We start from the raw sequence: 16,486 nt of genomic DNA, 5'->3' as shown, positions 1-16,486 counted from the left end.
GCCGCCTCTTCCCGCTTGGGGCGTGCGGGGGGCGTGTTCATGGCGGCATTCAGGTAAGGCCCGTCTGAAGGCTCTACCTTCATGACGTCATGAATACACCCCTTTTTGCCCGTCTGTATCCCGCCTTAAAGCTTGTCTTTTTAGGGCTAGAAGTGCACACACCAGTTTGTCACACCTGCTCACTCTTCTGCTTGAATCAAGACAGGAAAATGGGTGCCAGCAAGTAAAGGACATAATGTTGGGAGAACTATCTGATTTAGCACCCATCCTGAGGCGAGTTACAAGTTTAAGGGACTATGGGCCCGAACAGACAGGCCAAAATAAAGCTTCTTCGGATCACTTTGGAGGTATGCTGTTTAAATGATGCATGCATCCTAAGAGGCTGGAAGCTGCGCCAAAATCATGCTCCAGTCCCAAGGACTGGAGCACAGCTTTGGTGTAGCTTCTGGCCTCTTAAGATGCGTGTGTCATTTAAACTGCATACCTCCAAAGTGACCCGAAGCAGCTTTATTTTGGCCTGTCTGTTCAGGCCCTATGTATCTGAGTAACAAAGGAAAAAGCATGAGGTGGTAAAAGTGTACTATTATGGGAAAGGCATTTATATTTTCTTGCTATGTACTAAAAATGCATATTCCTTGGAAGTACAAATGTATATCAGAAAAGTTTCTAGCTCATCCCACATTCCATTATGTTTAACTTGCTATGCTTTAAAAAAGCAACCTTTAACATATGGGATAATTCAAAACATTGAATAACTTCACTCCCCCTCCCAAATTCTAAATTGCTACAGTCCATTTCACTATCTTGGGACTCCACCACCTCACCTTTTGCACGTGTAGACCAAGAGCAAGTATACAGCTGACATGCATGAAGGGCAGGCTCTAGCAGTCTGTTGATATTCATAACTGGAGTGAGAGTTCATTGTCTGTATTTCAGGCTCAAGTTGGAAAAAGTGGTTAAGCACATAAAATGATTCCCTTTGATGTGGGCCAGATGAGAAGCCCTTTGGGATTAAACTGGGACATTGGATTTCCTACTGTTTACCCCTAAACTCAGCAGCAAGTCCACTGAATCTCAGAAATGAAACATGCCCCACCAAAATGCCCATGGGCCGCGTTGACTACATTCAAAAGGTCACTTCCCTTTTGAAAGCAAAGGTTGCTCAATGCACTGCCAATCTCAGCAAAAGCAATGTTGTGGGGAAAAACAAGTTAAAACAATTTTCACATGACACCAGATTTGATCATAATCTCTGCCTTTGAATCCTCTGAATAAGAGTAACCAAGGAAGTACACACCATAAAATCATTTAAAGGTTTCTTACAGCCTCAGGCCTGGAAGGTGCCCGGCCAGAAATGCACTGTGAACAAGATCTAAGCCGATGAATGGATTCCTGTCTTGCTGGAATCACAGACCTCCCAAGTCTGATGGTTCTACCTCTAAATCTTCACTCAGCAGAATTTCTGAAAATTCAATTTAGTGTAATGGAGTGAATAGTATCCGATCTGAAAAATGGAGACCTAGATGCAAACAGTGTACAATGAACTAAACCTTGGGGCCAAAGCAATCAAAGCATTTCTGTACCTTAGAGAAATGAGTTGTAAGCTGAGCAAATGTTTATAAAATTAAGGACAATGTGATGAAAATAGGTAACAAATGTTTTTTATCTCTCTCATATTATATCTCAAAGTCATCAAATGAAACTGATAAGAGATTCAGGGTAGAAAGGAGGAATTTTACACAGTACATTGTTAATTTATGGACCTCCCAGATATAGTGATAAGTCTATAGCATGAATTGCTTTCAAAAGATTGGACAAATTAATGGGGAACAGTTTTATCAATGGAAGATAATCATGCCTATTCAAATCCCCAAATGTAGAGCTAGAAAGCCACTGAACTAACTAGTTGCTAGTGAAGACCACTGCTTTTATGGTCTGTTTGTGAGTTTCCCAAGGGCATTTGCTTAGCTACTACAGAAAGCAGGATCCTGAATTAGGTGAAGGTTGATTTAGCACAGCTCTACTTATTTCAACATTCACCTGGGCATGTAAAATCTATTCACACTTTTTATTATTTTACATAATTCTAATTTTACTAATCAGAAGTCTCAGCATAGAGCCTTCTGCAGTTACTGGAAATATTTTTTTCCAGCCACCTTCCTGGATTCTGAGACTTGAAGCCATGTCTTAACACTGCACATTACTGTTGTCTTTGGGATCGGATTATGACTAACATTCAGTGGTCTCAGTCCTATTCTTCACAATTAAAACTGGCCTTATGGTTTAATGGGATTTACCTACACGTTGACTCGTACACAATTCTGGGCAGTGTGTGTTAGTACAAGGTTAAGAAATAGTCTGGAATCAAGCCATTTAAAACTGCAGGCTTGTTTCAAAAAGAAGCTGTTTCCCAGGAATGTAGATTTTATGATGCAACCTGCCATGAACAAATCAAAACAGGGGAGCAAAAACACTTAAACCATAAACATTCACTTTTTTAATTAAGAAAGCATGCACAAAAATAAATTTGTGAGGCCACACCCCTCTCTCATTTCCTTGACATAAAGCATTTTGGGTTGCACTGCAGCTGGTGGGCAGATGAGGGATTCCTCTCCTTGGCAAACCAGCAGGCTGCCCAGCCCTGCCCACCCTTTGCGCTGATTCCTTTTCCAGGACAAGCCATGTCAGATCCTCAGTGCAGAATTCCAGTGATGAGTCTGTGACTCCATGTGCCCAATCCAATACTAACCCGCTCAAAAATGATACAGTTAATTCAGAGGCAAATGGAGGATGGAGCTAATATGCACACTGACTGGCATATATTTACATATGCAAACAAGGTGCAACAGAACAACTGAATGAGGAGCCTTTTAATACCTAATGGCATGATCTTCTTTTTCCCCTACCCCATCCCCATGTTCTTTGAAATGCCAAGTGTACCCTTCTGTGGCTCTTGTTCTCAAATAAAGCACTGATTGGTATCAGAAGGGAAAGTCACCTCTACATTATGTTCCAGAGAATCTCACCAAGGCCCTTCTGGTCGTATCACAGTCCTCTTGTGCAGGAAAAAGTGCAGGCAACGGTCATAACTTTTCCATGAGTTTAGCTCAGGGACTCTTCACTCCTCTCAGAACACACGATGACTGTTCCCCCAACAACCACAAATGTCCCTCCCTCCCAAATCCAATGAAACAGCAAGTTAAAAGCAATGGTACTACAGAACTTTCCCACCCCTGGCATAGGACATTTCCATGATGGTTTTGCTTCCAATTTAATTTCCCCTTGACATACAAAGCAGGCTTTAGTTGGAAGAGCATGAAGAGTAACAAGAGGTCTGGCAAAAGAGAGTCACACCTGAAACTGAACACAAAGCAGCGGGGAGGGGCCACCCAATCAGATCCAGCTGAAATCAAGTTCCAAATTGGCACTGCTGCCCTTTAATACCTCCTATGGCAGAGTTAGAAACTGTGCAGACGACAGGTCACAGGCAGGCCCAGCATGGCCTGTGGGACCCCCTACTGATACTCTCAAGCCCCAGCATCACCACCCAAATTGGACACGCACCTTATTTTTGGCCAAAAAAAATCTTTCCCCATCAGTTCTAAGTGCTTGAAAGTGCCATGAAGTGCTGTTTAAGAAGCTCCCACACCTCAAAACAAGAACACCCTTCCCCCTTCAAAAAAGGCCTCAAAGGTGACCAAGAATAACATGTCATCACTTCTGGTTGCCTCAAATGGTGACTGCTCAGGTTCTGTGCAGCCTTCTGAGGCAGTAGAAATGGAAAGGTACAACCCTCTTTGCTCTGGTGCATGCCACCCCTATCCTAAGGACTACCATACAACTGAATATCTGACCTTGTTCATCACACCTGATTTGGAAGGAGCCTTTTTAACTTTCTTTCCCAGCTATTCATTTTCCATATCTCCTGCAGCAAGGTGCCTATTAGTCTCAATGGGAGAGTTTTAAACTCCACCCACCAACCTCAACTCAGCTATACATTCCTCTTTTCACATTAGATCATTCACATCAATCACTTCTTCATATAAGGCAGAGAAGACACTCTCAGCTTCTTCCCTTGCATTACAAGCCACAGCCCCTTTTAAAAGAATTTGAGGGGAAGTGAAATTCACAAGTTAAACAAAAGTTGCAGGGGAGAGGAATACTTCTTGATTTATATGTTTTATCAGCATATTCAGGTAAGTGCTTTGTTGCATTATGAGAAAAGGCAAAGGAGAAAAAAGTGTGATATGATGAGCCCTGAGGAGTCTGGCTAGATCTCGGTACCCAACCCACATGATGCTGTTAAAAGTCACAACTGTCAAGCTTTCTTCATCTGCCAAGGGGGGCAAGTGCAAAATGGCAGTGATTGAAAAAAGGCAGTGTAGAAAAATGGCAAAGGCCCCCTTCATCTTCCACAGAAACTCAACCCCACAAGCAGCAGACCCCTAACTACAGTGTTTCAGTCTCAAAATGAGTCTTTGCTTTCCATTCAGGGCCTCTCTCTTTTTGTCAAACCACAGCTATTTACCACACCCTAAAGCTTCCCATTCTCTGCCTTGGTTATTCCATTACTTTTCTAGCTGTCCCTTTCTGATGTAAGACAGTCCACAAATCTCCCTTCAACACCAGTCTAGCCCCCCTCCCCCCCCTTTTTTTTTTACAACATTTATGAAAGAACATAATTATTACAGACTCTCAAGATCCACAGGGCTCTCTCACTCTCTCATAGCCAATAAAAAAAAGTCACTGGCTACCATGGAGGAAAAGAGGGATTGTTAGACGCAAGTGCTAGAGGAAGAAAAAGATGCCCTCAAGAAATCCTCCATCTGAGGTCTTCTCATGGCACCACAAAACAGTCTTCTTTCTCTCCATCCCACACAAGGGCCAATAAACATGTAAAATCCGAAGCTGGTAGATGGAGCGGGAGGGCTGTGCACAATTACTGATGATGATGATGATAACGAAGAAGAAAAGAAGGTAAAACAGGGAGCGCAAGAAAGGATTATCTTCGGCAGCATCTTGCGACTTCTTCTCTGGCGAAGTAGAGAATATATATCTATATACAGGCAAGGAAAGAGACCAAGGGTGCTGGCCTGTGACCAGAAACCTAGGCTCTCCTTCCCACACCCTACACGAGGGATGTGCTATCAAGTCTCTAACTTGCTAGGTGATCAAATCCCAGTTGAAATCATCAGGGATTTCCTCACTGGCACCTGGAGGTGGCCGCTGAACCAGATGATGACCTGAATATATGGCAGAAAAGGAGAAGGACAATCAATGATCTGTTATTTTGAATTTTTGATGAATTAGTATATTTCATTCATTCTGCCTCTGCTAAAAAGGTAGGGGCATAAGGTGTTTAACTCCACAAACATCCCACGCTCTGGGCCATAAATAATATTCTTCATTATTAGTTTACCTAAATACTAATAATTCACATAACCACACACTAGTTGTTTTCTATCTGATATTCTGAAAATTATTTAGCACTTTCACCAAGCCTAACAATTGAAAGCCTAGGCAAATATGAGAGACTATTTGAAATAAAAACTATTCAGTTGAAGATATTATATGCAGCATGGATATCACAACAGGAATCACAATACAGGCCAATGGTCATGATGGCTAGGAATGATGGGAGATGTAATTGTATTATAGCTGAATGGCATTGCATTTGTGAAGACTGCTATAAATACAATTTTCAACTGAAGCAAAAACATTCTAAGACAAAGTAAGTTAAATTTCACATCAAGAGGATACACCTCAAGTTTTGTATTCAGAAAAAACGGTATGTGTTCAGAAAAATATATACTGTATTATCAAATACAATTGTTCCTTCCTTTTCACGGACTTGGAGTTTGCGGTCTTGCTCTTTGCGGGAGGGGCGTGCATATTGGGTGCACACATGATTATTTTCAGTGGGACTTGAATATTTGCGAGTTGTCATTTTCATGGGAGGGAGGTCCCGGAACAGATCCCCCATGAATTGGGAGGTGCTACTGTACACAAATTTCAGTCTGATGGGTATATACAAGGAGAAGAGAAAATATGGAAAAATTGCAAAGAGAGAGAACAGGCTTGTTTCTCCCAGCTTCTCCAAGCTAGATGCCTCATTTGATACAGTATGAAAGGAAGGATGTTTCTTTTCTCTGAACTGCTATCATATGTTCAATCACATTTTACTGTCATCCATATAATGCTGATTTTTGGCTACTGCCTTCTAGGATATTCTTCATTCCATTCTCCTTCTTCTCAGACCTAATTTATGGCTCTTCTCATTTTAATACAACTGCAGTACTAGCCTTTTGACTCTCCAGAGGAAAGTAGGCCACTGGCAGGCCACCCTTTTCAGGGAGTCTGTCCCAGGCCAAAGGGACTTCTGGCACCTTAATGACTAACAAATTGATTATACAGCACCTTACACGATCACCTTACCTGGACGATTATACCCTGGCGTATCTTGGGTAGAAATCTGGTACATTGGAGATGGCCCAGAGTAGAGATGGGGAGGCTGTGGCTGACCATAAGAGTTCACTAGGAGATAAAAGAGGAACAGAATCAATAGCCTCAGCTATGTGCTTGGAGCATGGGAATGTGAAAGATTAGGGTAGGATCAATACCATCTATACAGCCCTTCCATGTTTTCAGTTGATTTGTAACACCCCTTTAGATTTAGACAAGGGATAGTTTCTATTAAGTTGAAGTTTTCTGACCATTTGCTTCTTCTACAAACAAACATATGGAAATCCTGTTAACAGCAATTTTCTTAATAAAAAAAGAAAAAGAAAACCTCATTATATATGTGCATAGCTTTCCATATTCAGCAAAGTACAGATGTTTTTAGTGCAATTATTTGCTTTCTGTAGGTAATCACCTACTCTTTTTTTTTTACAAATAACTATAGGTGTATGCACTGACATAAATTTGCTAGATCAATTCTTACAGTTAAATCCACATTTCCTAGGTTACAAACATGTTTACTAGCTTTCCTGCCTCCACAAACTAATGCATTTTTGGGCTATATCAGCAGCATGAAAGGAAAAAAAATAAGATAAATTCTTTTCAGCCTTAAAATAAATTCCCCACTGGTTACCTGGAGTTATCTCTTACATGCCACAAGGGAACAGAGGAGTGACTACTGTACTACAATAATGCCTTTGCTATCCTGGAATAAGCAAGGTAAGATGCAACATGAAGTATCAAAATATTCAGATGTTTTTGCATAGTGTCTAATCAAAGCTCTATCACTGCTATGGCCTGGATAAAATAATATAGCCCAGTATCTAATTATAGACAATACAAAATCTTTGGAAATGGGTGACTAGGAGATATGATGTAATCTCATTCTGGATGTGAGACAGCTGAGGTGCCTCAAAATCTTCAAATAATCCTGTATAGGCTAAAGTCTTTGAATAAAACTATAAAATCTTTTCTTTCTTTTTTTAAAAAATATATCAGTGGTCATAAAAAACTTTTTAAATTTTTTCATGAGTAAGAGATAACTGTGAAAAGTTTCCTAAGTGATAATCAGGTTCCTGGTTAATTTTCCCCAAGTTTTTCATGTTAGAAGCATAACAGGTAGGTAAAAGGTGAGACTGGCAGGAATATTGTGCTTCTGGTCTTGGCCTTTTCAAAAAGAATCACATACATACACCATCTTGAGGTATAGTTTAATTTCTGTGTAAAACAGAGTAAAAGCATGCACAGACATGCATCTGCCACAGGATCTGTAGTTGATAAAACTATTCATCAGGCTTATCAATCCATTTGGTAAAAAGTTGAGCATATAATCAATGGGAGGGAAAAACCTCTCCCATGGTAGTGATAATTGTTACCACTGCACCAAATGGGTGCTACTTTCTTTGATGCGTTCAGGTAAAATATACAATCTGGTCACTAATGACATATAGATCTTTTCAAGGTGGCATTTGCCTTTGAATATGTAACTATCCTCTACTTCCCCTTCTCCCAGTTTACTAAGGGATTAGGCAAAATAAACCAAGGTGAGGTAAAATCTTAGGGGGATAGACTAGATATCACAAAAACACAAGAATTGCCTTGATTGCACTCAAAACCTGGTGAGGATTTAACCCATCCTTGGCAACAATGCCACAGAACAGGCTATAGTATTCCTTTGATTCTGTTGGACCCACTGTCCTGGCATGGCAGGTACACTCCCAGAATGCCCAGCTAAGTACCTTGGTTCATGGGCTGCTCTTGTTTGCCACTATTCATGGCACAGGACTCGGAGATTCGGGGAGGCTGCTGTGGGCCTCCCAGATGAGGGAGCTGACCGGTCTGGGTGAGAAAGTGATTGAGGGAGTCACAGAGGTTGGCAATGTGATGCTGATCTAGGGTCCAGTTCTTACGCTCAGCTTGGCGCAGACTCTCCATCAACTCTGCAGGAGGCCGGAGAAAGAGAGAGGTAAGAAACTAGATATCACTGCTCTCTACTCTTGTCTAAGAGCTCCTTCACTATTTTTTGTTTCCCCCCTAAACTTGTGGAGGACTGTTTCCCTCCCCTTTACCAGGGTGCTGTCTAAGAGACAGAATGGAGAATGTAAGGAGGGAACATGACATGACCTACCTGAGAACTGGGAGTGTTCAATGCTAGACCAGTTGAGTCGATTCACCATCTTGAAACTTTCTTTTAGGGAATCAATGCTGGAGCACCACTCAGGAAATGCTAGATAAAGTCAAAACAATCAAAATGATATGCTACCCTCCCCTCCCATAATTTACATTTAAAAATGATTATTTCCCTTTATATTTCTCACCAACACTTTGAATTGCAAAAAACAAAAAAGTTCTCCTCTATTCAAGTTGTTTTTTTTAACTTCCTTCAAGTCAACTTTGTCTCATGGTTACCCTGTAGATAAGACATCACCAAGCCCCCCTGACCTCTACATCTCTGCTCAGGTCATGATGGCTCCTGTGGTCTCTTTGATTGAGTCTAGCCATCTGGCATGCAGTCTTCCTCTCTTTCTACCCTTATACCTTTCCTTGCATCATTGTGTTTTCTAATTACAGTTGTCCCTCCATATTCGCTAGGGTTAGGGGAACAAGACCCCCGTGAATATGGAAAAACCGCAAATAACAAAAACACTGTTTTTACCTGAGAGGACACCTCTCTAGGAATCTCTAGGTCCTCCAGTGCAACTCTGTGGGCAATGTCCAACATACACTGACCATAAAATGGCACTGGAGTAGCTACAAATGGTCTTTCAGTGCAACTTTTAGTTAAAGTTGACCACAGAGTTGCACTGGAGGACCTAGACAGTCTTAGAGAGAACATATTAATGAAATCCGTGAATAATCAAATCTGCAAATATCAAAGCTGCAAATATGGAGGGATGACTGTATTAATTTTTCCTCATGATGTGACCAAAGTATGACAGCCTCAGTTTAGTCATTTTGGCTTCCAGAGAGAATTCAGGCCTGATCTGTTATAGAACCCGTTTGTCTTCTTGGCTGTCCACGATATTCTCAGTACTTTTTTCCAGCACCACATCTCAAATGAGCTAATTTTCTTCTTATCGGCTTTCTTCACTATCCAGCTGTCACATCCATATATGTGACAAGGAATGCAATGGCTTGGACGATCATCACATTAGTGTTCAGAGTAATGGCTTTACATTTTATGATCTTATCCAGTTCTTTCATAGATGCCTTTCCCAATCCTAGTCTTCTTCTGATTTCTTGACTGTAGTCTCCATTCTGATCAGTATTTGAACCAAGGTATGGGAATTTTGGACTATTTCGATTTTCCCATTGTGTAGGATGAATTCTTGTAGATGCTCCATGGTCATTTTATTCAGGTTTTTTTAATGTTCAGCATTAATCCAACCTTGGCACGTTCCTCCTTGACCATCTTCAGTAATTGCTCCAGGACTCACTTCAAGAAAGTCTGTTTATTCAATGTAATCTGCATTCCCTCATTTTTTAAAAATATGTATACATTGCCTTTTATCAATGGCATTTTGCAGAAACTGGGAGCCAGTGTATAGTGGGTTGAATGCTGCACTGCAATTTGGAGACAATGGTTCAAATCCCCATTCAGCCATGTAATCTTACTGGGTGACCTTTGTCAGGTCACACTTTTTCAGCCTAAGAGGAAGGTAAAGACAAACACCCTCTGAACAAATCTTGCCAAGAAAACTCCATGATAGGTTCACTTTAGGGCTTAGGGTCATCATAAGTCAAATGACTTGAAGGCACACAACAACCATTACAGAAATTAAAACAAGAAATAAAGACAACACATAGAAAAAAAAACCTCTGACAGATAAAAGTACAGTTAGAGTCAAAAAAATTTAAAAGGTTTTTAAAAAATGGTTTTGCCTGGTGCATAAGAGACAGTAAAGCTGATGCCATGCGTATTTCCTTGGTCAGGGCATTCTATAGCTGGTATCTCACTACTGACATCTCTCTCTCCCGCTAATAGTAATAGACTTTAACTTTGATGCAAGCAGAATTTGCAGAAAGGTATTGGCTGATGACCTTAGCAGATAGGTAGGATACATGAGGATATGCTCTTTTAAGTACTTGGGTCCCAAGATATTGAGAGCTTTAAAGCAAGCATCAGTATTTTGAAGTGACTTGGCCAATGAAGTTCTCTTAAGGAAGCCAAGATGTTCCACAAAAGCAAGCCATTCAAAACCAACTACAGTAATAGGAATTTCTGAATTATCTTTGGAAACAACCCTACACATTGCAGTAATCCAAATGGGAATGTACGTACATGGTTCCTCAAACCTGACTGGAACAGAAACCTCTCTCCTAGAACAAAAACAGAGAATGCAACATCCTTCCTCTTTTCCCTGTACTGAATTGACAGTACTGTGAGCAGCCCACCCCAGCAGAAGTTTTGCTTTGGTTGGCACATTGGAGAACTTACCGTGAATGTCCCATTCTGGCCAAGGAGAAAAACCCAGCCAAGAAAGGGTTAATTCCAGTCACCACTCAAGACAAGGCAAGGGATCACATGTTATTTTTGAAGAGTATTTCTTATTGGATCCCTAACTCCTCCTTTGTTCATTTCCAAGCCAAGAAAAAGGAAAAAGGTGAACAGAAAGATGCTTCTGAAAAAATGAAAAATAATCTTGCCACCAATGACTAGAACCGTATGGCTCCACTTCCTTGGCTAGAATGAACCTTCATGGTAAATTCCCCAGTGTGCCATTCTTAGCCTGCAGAAAAGGAGCCAAGAATGGAAATTATCTTAGCTTACATAACCTTGAGAGGGAATGTGGAAAGGAATTAGATTAGTCCAACAGGACTTGCAGGAGCTTCCTTCTACCAAAGGAAGCCTTGGTGGAGGTGAATTTGTCCAGCCTGTAATATTTTGTAAAAGTGGAGGTAACCCAAATTGCTGCTCTGCAAATTTCTTCCAGGGGAACATGAGCTGATAAAGTTGATGAAGTAGTTGCTGACCTGTTAGAATGTGCTGTCACATTGTATACTTTAGTCTTCAAAAATAACATGTGATCCCTTGCCTCACCTGGTCAGCAACTGGAATTAATCCTTTCTTGGATGGTTCCTTCTCCACCAACTAAGAAATCCTGGTTTAGATTAAAAACAGCTTCGTTTACATACCGCTTCATACTGAACTAACAGTGTCTAAGTGGTTTACAACTGTAAGCTAATTGCCCCCAACAAGCTGGCTACTCATTTTAGCGACCTCAGAAGGATGCAAGCCTGAGTCAAGCTTGAGCCCCTTTATCTGGGATTGAACTTGCAACCTTATGGTTTCGAGTGAGTGGCTGCAGTGCAGGCATTTAACCACTGCGCCACCAGGAACTTAACACAGGAACTTCTAGGAGAAATCTCATTATCAGTGACCATCACCTCAGTTAATATCTGAGGTGCTCGGCTGGAAAGGCAATGTTGGTTTACCACCAGACATTCATGTACAGAGGTGAAACCTATTATGATAAGAGTTTTGCAAAGTACTACCTAACAAGTAGCATGTGAAGTGAACACATAAAGGAACACATAAAAAGTTCTTACACCCTGCACTAACAGCTTATTATATGGCATAGTCCAAACCAAAGCATGGAAGTAGTTCATTATAAGTAGCAATTTTCTTTTTTAATATTACTTTTTTGGCTTTAAAACAAGTTAATTTGGGGGTTAACAGGAGGCAATGATGGTTCTTTTGTAAACTGAAACTCACCAAAGCTAGCATTATTGATGGAAGCCTGTGATTGTTGTTGTTGCTGCTGCTGCTGTGAATGGGGGTGTGGATGGTGCTGTTGATGTTGGTGATATCCTCCATGCTGCATTGAGGATGGGTGAATGGACATCACAGGTGGGGGTCCATAGCTGTCACCTTGTTGCTTGCTACCCTGGGATGGACAACCTTCTGAGGTTGGAGTGTGGAGTGGGGGTGGTGCTCCCACTGATGAGGGCACCTGTTGCTGTTGGTACATATAGTAATTGTGGTTGGAGGGCTGCATGTCACCCAGGAGGGAAGAGAAATCTGAAAAAAAGGATTAAGAGGGGAAAAACATTGAAATATGTAAATTAAAAGAAGGAAGAGAACTGAAGCCCTCTACAGTTCCAAATATTATAAAGCAAGATATCAACCTTTCAATTATCAAAGTGAAGGCCACATTTCTAGAACACTTTTACTATTTTGTCCTTCTCAGACTTAAGAGCAGACTCAGTCCGCAGGTTCTTAGTCTTCTTCTCTGTGAAAGTTAAGGAACAGAAAACACAACCCATGGGATAGTGCCCTCCAGTGGCTACAATTGAATCACAGAATTTAAAGTACGGTACTCTGGAGCTGAAGAATGCACTGTACATTATCATCTATCTGCAACCTATTTCTATCACTTTGCATAATCCAGCCATGGACCTTGTTATTTTGTCCTGTTGAATTTCTAATTGAACACTCTAGCTAAAAATGACTTCTTTAAAGACACACCCTGAAAAATACTAGTTTCCTTTATACAGTCTGCCCTCCATATTGGTGGACTTGCCATCCACAGATTTAACCATCAGCAATCGGCAAGCCCCATTTTGCTTAATGGCGGCACGTGCATGCGGCTGTGCTAGTGCATGGATTCACACCACACCACCATCTAGAAAACCGGGACTTGAGCATGCACAGATTTTGGTATCCATGGGGAGGGGATGGAATGGAGGTCCAACTGTACATAGTAACAATGTTTAATTCATTGTTAAAGCTAGAAAACAAGATATTCAGTTCAGAATGGGACAAATGATCTTTTAAGTTGCTCTTCAGGCAAGTTGAGCAGAGTGGGATGGGGCAATCTAGGCCAAAGAGACTCTACTAGCCTGGGCTAAAGAACCTGGCAAGAAACCAGGATACCCATCACAGTACTCTCACAACAGAAGACATACCTGCTGTTTTGCTTTGACCAATCTCAAAGCAGAACTGTCTAGGCCAAAAAACCCATATAACACACCATTTCAAAATATTTCACACTCCCAGAGTGGTGTGGGAAGGGACTTGAAAAACCCAGAGCAATAGCTTGATACTGCTTGCAGGCCTCATATATGTACCACAGTATATATATTCACTGAGACCTTCCTCAACATGTGAAAGAAGCTGATAGATACAATAAATGTCTAGGGTGAAAATATCCCTTCCATTTCACCAGATCATGCCTTGTACTGTTACTCACCATGCTGGGAAGAAGAGGATTTCTCAAGCATGGATTTATAGAGATTTCGGAAAGACCAGCTCAGGTCCTGGAAGTTGATCTCAGAATAAGAGAATTTCAAGTCATTGCTGGTACTATAGTGTGGAGGTGGCACTTCTGTTCCTTCGCGGCCCTGTCCACCTGCCACTGTAGCTGCCACATCAACTGGGACTGCACTTTGCTAAAGACAAATAGGGGAATTAATTAAGTTCAAGATGTTAGACCTTTTTACAGTCTCTCACCCTCACAGCTATTAGCCTTGATATATATTCAAGGCATTCCATTGTGCCAAAGCTCCCTTAAACCAACTTCAACTTTAGAGACCCTTTTTTATGCCATAGTACCCAGTTTCTTATCGCTTGTTTTAGCCTCCCTCATTGGTTTCCCTCCTCTGTTTCTTCCCATTCCAGATTCATTGATGCCTCCTCTTACTCAACTTATCTTCACTCACCTGGCTGTAATTGCCGATAGGTGGTGTGCTTTGCAATGACAGCTGCTGAGTAGATTCAGGGGACAGTGATGCTTCTGCCCCAACAGGTACAGACCCCCGTGGGCTTTTGCTTGCCTCTTGGTCTGGGGAATCTTGTGATAACTGATGGAAAAGAATGAACAGGTGCAAGAAATGAATAATCAGAGAAGTTGCAGCAAAAGAAGCCCACTGCATATTTTACACACAAAAACAAACATGATTAACGATGGAGAGGGGCATGTGTAGAGTTTTAAAAGACAATAATCTGTCCAACAACATGGTAGACTAAGTAAGAAAATCAGATTTCATGTCTCATGGTCAACACTAGTCTCACATCTGGTGAGCTTATTTAAAATCATCAGCCAAGCTTATCAAACATACAGAGAAAGAAGTTTCAGCTCAGGTTATCTGTAAGTCAGATAATTATATTATTTTTGGTTCTTCGTATGAGCTATAATTTAGTAATCAATTTATCACTTCCATCTGCACATGAGTTAAAAACTATTTTTGAAACAAGCAACTTTTTTAGATGATCTGCCACATTATGACACTGTATCTCTTGTGAAATAAAAAGGAAAATACCTCTTTCAAGATTGTGCTTGTCATCTTCCACTGTTATAATTACTTACACTAAAAATTATGCATTTTTAAAAAAATTCTACTACCTGATCAATTTCAATTTTGTGGATTAAAAGGGTTTTTTTTACTGATTAATCTAACTGTTCAATTAGCCCACAAATACAGCTTTACTCAGAAACTAGTGTTTTCATTTCACTATGCTTAGTGGGAATTACTTCAAGGTCAATGCATACAGGACTGCAGTCTAAATGTTGCATCCTTTCTACTTTGGCATGGCTGAATGAGTTAATAAATATTTACTGTGCTTTTAATAGTTACTGTTGTTGTAAGTACTGTATATATTCGTGTATAAATTGAGAAATTTAGGTTAAAAAATTGACCCCAAAAACCTGGCTCGACATATACACATTGCGGTACTTCGATCCATGTTTCTCCCCAGCTGGGTTGCCTCTGGAAGGGACAGCCCAACTGGGAAGACACTGGGGAGGACAACTGATTACCCTGCAGCCTCTTCCTAGCTGGGCTCCCTCCCCAGGAGGAAGCCCACTTGGGAAGATGTTGGGGAGGCTGGCCGATTGCCTCTTCCTAGATGGGAAGAAACTGAGGAGGGCAATTAATTACCCTGCAGGCTCTTCCTACCTGGGCTCCCTCCCCAGATGGAAACCCAGCTGGGAAGATGCTGTGGAGGGCAATTGATTATCCTGCAGCCTCTTCCTAGCTGGAAAGATGCTGTGGAGGGCAATTGATTATCCTGCAGCCTCTACCTAGCTGGGCTTTCTCCCCAGGAGGAAGCCCAATTGGGAAGATGTGGGGGGGGGGGCAACCGATCACCCTGAAGTCTCTCCCCAGCTGGGTTTGCTCCGCAACTTATTCCTCAATTTATCCATGGGTCATATAAAAACCAAAAAGTTTACCTCGACTTACCACAAGGTCGACTTATAGTCAAGTGTATATGGTACATACACACTAATCAAGAAAAGTGTCTATTTTACTTTATTGCTATATGTTTGATTATTTTATTTTGTTCAAAAGGAATATCTAAAGTAATACACATTAAACAAATTTTAACAGTTTATTATGCATTTTGCACTTTTCCCAAATTAGTTCTATTTCTACTATTCACGGAAGACGATTGAGCTGAAGAGAGAGAAAACGTAGGGTAAGGGAGCCTTCCATGTCCCTCATGATTAAATCTTACGCAATTGATTCCATCAGACTTCAGCAGGCATTGATCATATATTGTAAAATATTTCAAGGCCATGAAAGCTAGCAAACCTCTTTTTTAAAAACCCTAAAATGAAAGCATGATGGTGGGGGCTGAATTCCACAGTCTCTTTTTAAAAAGCTGTCCTGTTTCTCTTCTCACAAATGTTTTGATATTTGGGGAAGGATAGGAAAGTCACACTCACATCATCATCTGGTGGATGCCGTCTCTTCCGGGAAATATCAGGACACGTATCAATTGTCCAATAAGAACCCTAGAAAAGAAATAATCTATTGGTGACAGGAGTAACAAACTCTTCATACCAGAGTTACAAACAACAGCAGCACAATCCAGAATGCCAAAGAGCACACTGACCGTCAGGGCTATCAACTGCACTGGCTACACAGGACAGGCCCTTTCTCTGCATTGCAATGTTCTCTTGCAATACTTTCCCTTCCTTCCTTCCCTTCAGATGTTACTACAGTCAGCCCTTTGTATCCCTGAGGTTCCTTTCCAGACTCCCATGCTGATGACAAATTCTGAGTGACCTCAAGTCCCATTCTC

General features: G+C 41.1%; 1 protein-coding gene across 2 annotated transcripts in view; it reads right to left on the bottom strand.

Moving 5' to 3' along the window:
* Positions 1 to 2,469: 2,469 nt before the first annotated feature.
* FOXJ2 (forkhead box J2) overlaps positions 2,470 to 16,486 on the bottom strand; it is a 48,049-nt gene continuing 34,032 nt past the window's right edge. The window contains exons 4-11 of one of the 2 annotated variants that reach the window (XM_089500193.1): positions 16,128 to 16,196; positions 14,122 to 14,262; positions 13,653 to 13,851; positions 12,176 to 12,481; positions 8,588 to 8,686; positions 8,199 to 8,399; positions 6,436 to 6,534; positions 2,470 to 5,243 (exon numbers count right to left, since the gene is read on the bottom strand). In XM_089500193.1, coding sequence (XP_089356319.1) covers positions 5,164 to 5,243; positions 6,436 to 6,534; positions 8,199 to 8,399; positions 8,588 to 8,686; positions 12,176 to 12,481; positions 13,653 to 13,851; positions 14,122 to 14,262; positions 16,128 to 16,196 — 1,194 coding nt within the window. In that variant the 3' untranslated portion in view covers positions 2,470 to 5,163. The remainder of the gene's footprint in view (positions 5,244 to 6,435; positions 6,535 to 8,198; positions 8,400 to 8,587; positions 8,687 to 12,175; positions 12,482 to 13,652; positions 13,852 to 14,121; positions 14,263 to 16,127; positions 16,197 to 16,486) is intronic. The other variant, XM_089500194.1, reaches the window with a different exon arrangement.

This window comes from Sceloporus occidentalis, unplaced genomic scaffold, assembly GCF_023333645.1.
Source record: "Sceloporus occidentalis isolate IW3139 unplaced genomic scaffold, rSceOcc1.0.p SCAF_150, whole genome shotgun sequence".
Classification (NCBI taxonomy): domain Eukaryota; kingdom Metazoa; phylum Chordata; class Lepidosauria; order Squamata; family Phrynosomatidae; genus Sceloporus; species Sceloporus occidentalis.
This window is presented reverse-complemented; position numbering and strand designations above follow the sequence as displayed.